At 46.7% G+C, this 7,867-nt stretch overlaps 1 protein-coding gene across 1 annotated transcript; it reads left to right on the top strand.

Moving 5' to 3' along the window:
• Window positions 1-6: 6 nt before the first annotated feature.
• LOC118159032 (deoxynucleoside triphosphate triphosphohydrolase SAMHD1-like) lies at window positions 7-7,271 on the top strand. Its single transcript, XM_035313676.1, has 4 exons — window positions 7-203; window positions 283-349; window positions 4,746-4,815; window positions 6,720-7,271. The coding sequence occupies exons 1-4, from the start codon at window positions 20-22 to the stop codon at window positions 6,882-6,884; spliced, it is 486 nt and encodes a 161-aa protein (XP_035169567.1). The 5' UTR covers window positions 7-19; the 3' UTR covers window positions 6,885-7,271.
• Window positions 7,272-7,867: the final 596 nt, after the last annotated feature.

Below are 7,867 nucleotides of genomic sequence, written 5' to 3' on the forward strand. Positions count from 1 at the left end.
GCGCGGCGGCGGCGGTGCGATGGGCAGCCCGGCGGCGGGCTGGGCCGCGGCCCCCGCCAAGCGCGCGCGGCGCCAAGGCTCGGCTGAGGGGCCCGGCGGCCCCGCTGCCGACGGCGACCCGCGGCTGTGGGACACGGAGCGGCTCTGCCAGCACCTCTCGCGCAGCGGCTTGGGCGAGCCCAGCCTGCTGCGCCGCTTCCGAGGTAACGGCGGCGGGGCCGGGAGTGGGGGAAGGGGGCGGCGGCTCTCCCCCCACCGCTCACCGCGTGCTTGTCCCCGCAGAGAGCGGCGTCACCGGGGCCATGCTGCTGGACCTGCCCGCCTGCGCTCTGGAGGTTACGCGCGTCTGGTGAGAGGGGCGCGGGGCGGGCGGGTTGGGCGCGGCCGCGAGAAGCCCGACGCCCCCGGCAAAGCTCCGTGGGGGTTCCCGGAGAAGCCCGTTAAGCCTGAGCAGGACGCGCGCCGCGAGCGCCGGGCGTTTCCCGAGGGTTTGCCTCTCGGGAGCGAGCGATCGCTGCGCTGAGCCCAGGTGCGGCGCTGGCGCGGGGCTCCGAGGGGGCACCGGGGTGCCGGGGCGGCCTCCGTCCCGCAGGCAGAGCCTGGGCGCTCAGATTCCAACCTCGCAAGAGTTGCTTGGGCTTTAATCTTTGTTGCGGTCGCTACGATAGGATGGGCTGTTATGCAAAAAGAGACCGTGGTGTGCCCCCACGGAGCAGTGGCCTGCGGGGGGAGCCTTGCTTTCGGCGCGGAGCCCGGGGCAGCAGGGCGCCGGCTTCAGCACCACCGGCATTGCCCTCAGCAGTGAGGGGAGCGGCAGCTCCTGCGAACCTGGTCGTTGTTCAGGTGGTAGATGTGCTTTCTTGCTCTCCAGAAACAGAAGGGAAATAAAGATCCTACGTGTCTGAGGGGCATAGCTGCGCCCTGGGGTCTTCCTCCTCCACATGTCTCCAAATCCTCTGCTCCTCTCACGTTATTTTCTATTGTTGTGGTTAGCGGTACCAAGGCAGTTCCCTGTGTGGTTATTTGGCAGGTGTGCACAAGTGCAGAGCTGTGCTTGTGTGTGGAGGATTTTGAGCACGTTGGTGTATGGGTTGGCTGCTTGGAGGTAAGATTCCTGGAGCTAACAGTGTGCTGAGGATGACAGGCCCCGTCTCTACGGTGTCTAGAGATTTGGCTGGCGAAGAGTGCTGTCAGCTTGAGAAGGGTGCGTTCGGAGAGTGAGAGTCTGGGTGTGTCCGCTGGCGGGGAAAGGAGAGCCAGTGTGGCTCAAGGTGACAAGGCAGAAGGGTCGAGCTTTGGAGGAGGTAAGATGTTGGCAGAAGTCAATGTTAAGATGGTTTTGGTTTTTGTTAGAATGGTTTTAAGTGTGCAGGTAGGAATGGTGTGGAATCACAAGGAAGGTGGCTAAAGGTTTTTTTAGCTTCTGTTGCCAAAGGCATTTGTGTAGCTGAAAGAACAAGCAGAGAGTGGTTTCTCTTTATACACCACCAGAAGGCTGGTTGCTTTTAGTGCCTTGGTGCCTGTTTGAGCATCAGGTGCCCATGCTGGGTGCTTGTACGTACAGGACAGACAGAGGCTGCTTCGAGGGTTCTCGGAAGCGTGTAGGTCAAGTCCTGTTGGTGCAGTGTGTACCCAGGCGTGACATTGTGGAGCCAAACTGCCATGAATAGCTCCCAGTCGGTACAGAAACTGGATGGGCGTATGAAATGATGTGTTGGCAAGTTTTGTACTGTAAGGTGTTTACTTCCGTGCAGCCTGACATCCTGATTCTGTTGAGTTGAAAATATTGGCAACTGGATGAGAAATTGCTAGAGCTGTTTGCTTTGCTTTGTGTGTGTGTGTGTGTGTGTGTGTGTGTGTGTGTGTGTGTGTATATATATAAAACTTCTGCTTGGCTTTGCAATGAAGAGTGATCTTTCTTGTGCTTTTTTCTATTGCATGCCATGTCCTCCAATAACTTTAATAATTTCTCTGTGTCAGACCAGTAATGACTGCACACTTATAGTATAGTTCCCTGTCATTCTCAGACATACAGAGAGGAGCAGTTGGGAAAGCAGGGGCCTAGAGGCTGAGCTATGAGTTGTCTATGCATTCTCCTGCTCCTAGAAGTGGATGTTCTGTGCAGAATGAGGTGTGGTGCACATTGAATATAGGTGGTGAGTGAGGCTGCCTGGTTGACATCTCTGGAATAGTTCCATTCCTAATGGGTGCAGGAGAGGGGCTGCGGGTTTTTTTCTTCCTTGTCTGTGGTGCAAGAGAGGGCATGGGTGAAGCAGGAAAGGGTGGAGGGGAATGGATGGGGAAATGGCAGTCTTCACCCTTTCAAAGACAGTTGCTTTAAGGTCAGTTTGAAGAACTACATCAGCCACACCCTGAGAAAACTGTATTAAAATATGATTTGTTTGTAATCTTCTGGTTGAGGCAGTCCTATCGTGTAGGCACAATGTAAACAACTCCTTGCGGTTGTTCCTTCTCTGAAGATCACTAAAGAGCTCTTTGTGGTTTTATGCTCACCGTGACCATACTGGCAATATGCTTTGTCTTTGGGAGACCAAGCCCCAAAGTGGGGTCAGCGTTCCTGGAGGCAGGAGCCAGCGACTGGTAGGTAGGTCAGGCATGGACTTCCCTGCCTCTGTAGCATCCATCTGCAGCACTGGTCTGGCCAGGGGCACCTCCATCAGATGTGTCCTACAGTGTAGAGTGCTGTGTTAGCAATGTGTAATACAGCCCTGCTAGAGGTGAGTTTCTGGAGGGGAAAAAAAAAAAAAAAGCACATCTGGCTATGCTCTTTGTGGACAACGTTTGCACAGGTAGTTGTATAACAAACTACAGTGTAAATAGCACCGCTATGTCCTTTGCTCTTTCTGTAGCTGTAGTCACTTCTCAAGTAGTAGTGGGTAGATGCCCATGTGCCATCCCCCATACGTACTTGATAATTTTCCAGTGAACATTCTCCTCGCTCCTGAATTTCTGTGGTATTTAAAAGTACAGTCAGGTGCTTCCAACCAACAGCCTGTGCCACGTACTCAGCGCTGGGAGGAGCAGTGCTGTCTGTCCCTTGCTTAATGCTTGGTACTGCTATGCATTGCCTCACCTTCCCGTAAATGTAACTAAGTTCATGTACTTTGTGTGACCCAAAATGTCCTGTTGAGCAGGTGTTATCTGATGGCATGGCTGTATGATGGTGTCAGTGTACCTCGTGCTGCATTATGGCTCTTTCAAAAACATGATTATGACATTTGATCAGCGTTACTAGCATGCTTTTAAGTGATATCCCCTAAAGACCCCTTTAGCTGTAATTAGTAAAGTAAGGGGATCATCTTTTTACATCAGGTTTGGTGTTACTTTTAAAAATCTGAACTGTCCTGAACTGTTTTTGAGGGTGGTGCTTAGTTACCACCCCAAGTGTTCATCCTGTCCAAGTTAGCCAGACACGTAGTTGCAAAGGTTATGTGTTTCTTACAGACAGCAGTTGAATGTCCTTGGTCCTGTTTTCTGGACAGACCTCAAAGAGCTGTTGCAATTGTGTTTCCTGGGAGCATGAAGACAGATATGTGCAAGCTTCAGTTTTGGTGGCTGCAGAAGAGTTCCTCTGCTCTTCCACCATGCCCAAGTTCTTTATCTTATCGTAGCGGAGAAGTACAGGCATATGCAGGTGGTCCTCCTCTTGTTTTCAATTTTAGCTGTTTTCTTTTGCCCTGTAAATAGTGGTCTCGTTCAGGAACTCCCTTGTAATTATCTGAGAGTTTGTGACCATTCCTACAGGTTGAGCTGCTCGAGGTGTGAAGTAACATGCTGGTCTGAGCATCACTGCCAGTGCTTTTTATCTTGCTCGCGAGCAGAGGCAACTAAAGGCTTGCAAGTGACAGCAGCACAGGCTGCAGCCAGGAACTCCTCTGCTGGGGACAGGGATACAAACTGGTTAAAACAAACAAACAAAAAAACTCACCAGGAGCTCACGCATCATATGCATTTAATATTTTTATGGGCTGTGAATTATTAAATGATTGAGATGAAAATATTCAGTGCATCTGGCTGTATTTGTTTTTGTTAATAGTTGACATTTTATGGTATTAATTTCTGTTAAACTGTAAATTCAAAGACTGATGTAAAGCTGGACTCAGAATGGTTAATTGCTGAAGAGTGCAAAAGGTAACAAACTGTTTTCTAGTGGTAAAGTGTTTGCTGTTGTACTGAGGCTGAAACCAGTTTGCTCAAGGACAAAACTTGCAGATAGAGTTAACAAAAGTGGGTGTAATGAAGTGTATTATCTCTTCCTCAGGACTTGTCTTGCCTATGTTCTAAGTCTTCTGACTACAGAAGAGTGCTGTATTGAAGGTTTATGCATATATCATGAAGGAGACCTTTAATGGTTTATTAAAAATGACAGCAAAATATCTTTATGAACTATAAGAATTGGTTCTTAGCAAAATTGCATCTTTTATGCTTCAGTGGTTCAGTACACTTATACTGCTTTACAGACAACTTCTGTGGTATTTATTCTCTTCCTTGTCTATTTGACTTCAGAAGGATAAGTGCTTTCAATATTTTTATGAAAAAACAAACAACAACAACAACAACAACAACAAAAAAAACACACAAAAAAAACACAAAAATATGTGTTTCCATAAGAGTTAATGCACATGAGAGTAATATGAACTCAGACAGGTAATTCCATATATATTGTCAAGGAAAATACCTAGCAAACTTTGCTCTCAAATAATCTGTTACTATTTTATTTCTAGCCTCCCAGCTGAGAGATTGAAGGTGCTTGCCTGCCTGAACAAACTGAGACAGGCAGTGGACGTAATGAAGGTAACAGTGATGCTGCCTGGGGGACTCTGCTTCCAGCGCCCTGCTGGCACTTGCAGCAATCTGTCTGTGTCTTTCTGCTTCCCCTCCTGTTGGCTCTGTCCTGCCAGCCAGCACTGCAGTGGTGCTTTTCCTTTGCAGAGTGACACGCTCCAAGTCCTTCTTCTTGATAGTCAATGTTCTTTCAAAAACCATGTTAACAAGAAAGATTGTTAAAATCAGCAGTTAGGAGCTTGGTGTGGGCACCTGGTGGTTGTGAGAGATTGGATGGGCAAATGAGCTGCTGTTTGAAATGTGAGAAGCTCTCCTTTCACGTCTTCTGTCTTGTGGAGTGTCCCCTTCTTGGTTTTTGTTAGTTTAGCTTCAGGTCTGTGTTAACAGACTTCTTTCTGCTTCCACTGCTTGTGGTGTCTGACAGTTTCTCACAGTGGTGTGTGTTATTTTAACCCAGGCAAGGCCAGCCCATCAGCATGCATCGCTCTGTTTATGCATCTGACTACAGCACTGCCAGTTTGGCAACAGGAGTAGAGAGAACACAGAAAAAAACTTATTTGCCCCAGTATTTTACTGAGATAAGTGTATCATGAAATGGCTTTATGTTCTCTTCTGATGCAAGGGTTAAATCTATGTGTTTGTTATTGTAGAAGTCATTGAGTCATTGTTCAGATAATGCTAACCTAGAGGTAATCAGGGAGTACTTCAGATTTCATTTCTTTTTTTTTTTTTTTATGAAAAAGAGTAGAATCATAATTTCCACCCTGCAAAATCTCAATTGGCGTAAAAAAAAAAAAAAAAAAAAAAAAAAAAAAAAAAAAAAAGGCAGTGTCAAACCAGACACTTCTTATTGGGTATTGAGAGCAGCCCGGAGGAGAAGGACTTGGTGTTGGTTGACGACAAGCTCAACACAAGCTGGCAATGTGAGTTTTCAACCCTGCATGCCATCTGTATCCTGGGCTGCATCAAAAGCAGTGTGGCCAGCAGGGTGTAGGGAGCGGATTCTCACACTCTGCTCTGCTCTTGTGAGACCCCACCTGGAGCCCTGTGTTCAGCTCTGGGGTCCCCAGCACAAGAAGGGCATGGACCTGTTGAAGTGAGCCTAATGGAGGGCCATGAGAATGATCAGAGGGTTGGAGCACCTCTTCTATGAAGTCTGAGAGAGCTGGGGCTGTTCTGCCTGGAGAAGAGAAAGGTCTGGGGAGACGTTATAGCAGCCCTACAGTACCTAATGGGGCTAAAGGAAAGCTGGTGAGGGATTCTTTGTCAGGGAATGTAGTGGTAGGACCAGGGGTAATGGCTTTAAACTAAAAGTGTGCAGGCTTAGAATAGATGTAAGGAAGAAATTCTTCACTCAGAGACTGGTGAGGCACTGGCACAGGTTGCCCAGAGAAGCTCTGGATGCCCCATCCCTTGGCGTGTTCAAGGCTATGCTGGATGGGGCTTTGGGCAGCCTGGTCTGGTGGGAGGTGTCCCTGCCCCTGGCAGGGGCTTAGAACTGGGTGATCTTTAAGGTCCCTTCCAACCCAAACCATTCTATGATCCCAGACATGTATTGCAGTACCTTCCTTTAAGTGGAATAGCAGGTGTAGCTAGACAGTGGTTTTCCCAAGTGTTAAATATTTGAATTAAACAAATGCAAGTAACACTTTCAGACATTTTTGTCTGGAATTCCCTCGGCACCTGAAATGCACAGCTTTGTCTTTTCTGATGTCATGCCTAAGTAGCTCTCCAGGATAAATCTTGATATAGGATAGACGGGATATGCCTATTTTAAAGGTGAAATCAAGTAATCACCATTACCATCTCTCCCACCAAATACCTGACCCTACTAGATACCGTTTACTTTTGTACCTGTTTATTTTTAAAGTCATATTTTAAACGTTCATTGCATTGTTGTTCGGCTTTTGTAGGTTTTTAATGATCCAGTTCATGGGCATATTGAAATGCACCCTCTTCTTGTTCGCATCATTGACACACCTCAGTTTCAGCGCCTGCGATACATTAAGCAGCTGGGTGGCACTTACTTTGTTTTTCCAGGAGCCTCTCACAACCGCTTTGAACACTCTTTAGGGTAAGGTAACATAGTCTTGTATGCATGTCTCTTGTATTTGTATTTCCCTGAGATTGGCTCCACTGGTGTAGAGTACCAGCCAAGGTACATTACTTACCTTTGAGGGTTTATGAAGACTGTTGTGGTGGCATATTCTGTCACATGGATCTTTCTGTTTATCCTTCGTGATTATAGGCTGTTCTCTTGGACTTCATTTACTAAAGAGAGATAAAGAAACTCCCAATATGGATCAATGCTTTCCACCTTTCTTTTCCTTCTGGTAATGCTAATTAGAGGCTGTGAGTTCTGTATGTTCTCCCCAGCTGAAAATTGAGTTTAAAAGCATAAGCCTGGGAAGAGTACTGAGGCTGCTATAAATTACCTGTCAGATCCTCTTAGATTTCCCAGAACAGTTAAAACGGGCTTTAGTTGTAATGTTTGCATTTGTAGTTAAGTGTACTTTGTGCAATCGATGCCAAATTGTCAGGCTAGCAGTAATATAAGTTAAAGAGAAACAGGTCACAGGCATGAGGATTTCCAGGGTGTTGCTAAATCATTCACACTCCACAAAAATGCCAATTAATGAAAAGTTTAAGCTTGTTTTGAAGGTATATCCCAAGGTGCAAAGAAATTAAACTTAATCAATGTTTTTGTTCAGGTGATCTGGCCAGCCTAAACTTGCATTTGTAGTACTGAAGTCTGGCCACTGCCCCCCATGATGCTAACCAGATGTAAATTACTATTGCAAAAGGATCACATCAGTAAGGCGGAATTGAATTGACTTTATCTGATGAATCTGAAGAGAAAAAACACAAGGAGTATTAACAAACCAGAAACCTGAAAACTCCAGTTGTAGCAACAACCTTTTCTTTCAAACAGTTCAATTAATCCATGTAGATAAACTTAGGACAGTTATTCTCAACTTTATATATGGTTTTGAAGATTTCTATAGGGTTAAAATAGAAGAGAGGGGGCTTTTTGTACTTACTGGCACAGTAAGAACAAAAA

Source organism: Oxyura jamaicensis, unplaced genomic scaffold (genome assembly GCF_011077185.1).
Source record: "Oxyura jamaicensis isolate SHBP4307 breed ruddy duck unplaced genomic scaffold, BPBGC_Ojam_1.0 oxyUn_random_OJ65599, whole genome shotgun sequence".
NCBI lineage: Eukaryota > Metazoa > Chordata > Aves > Anseriformes > Anatidae > Oxyura > Oxyura jamaicensis.

Coding starts and splice junctions, on each gene's coding strand:
- LOC118159032 (XM_035313676.1), top strand. CDS start 20: ATGGGCAGCCCGGCGGCGGGCTGGGCCGCGGCCCCCGCCAAGCGCGCG. Junction 204..282: donor CCTGCTGCGCCGCTTCCGAG/GTAACGGCGGCG, acceptor TTGTCCCCGCAG/AGAGCGGCGTCACCGGGGCC. Junction 4,816..6,719: donor AGGCAGTGGACGTAATGAAG/GTAACAGTGATG, acceptor CGGCTTTTGTAG/GTTTTTAATGATCCAGTTCA.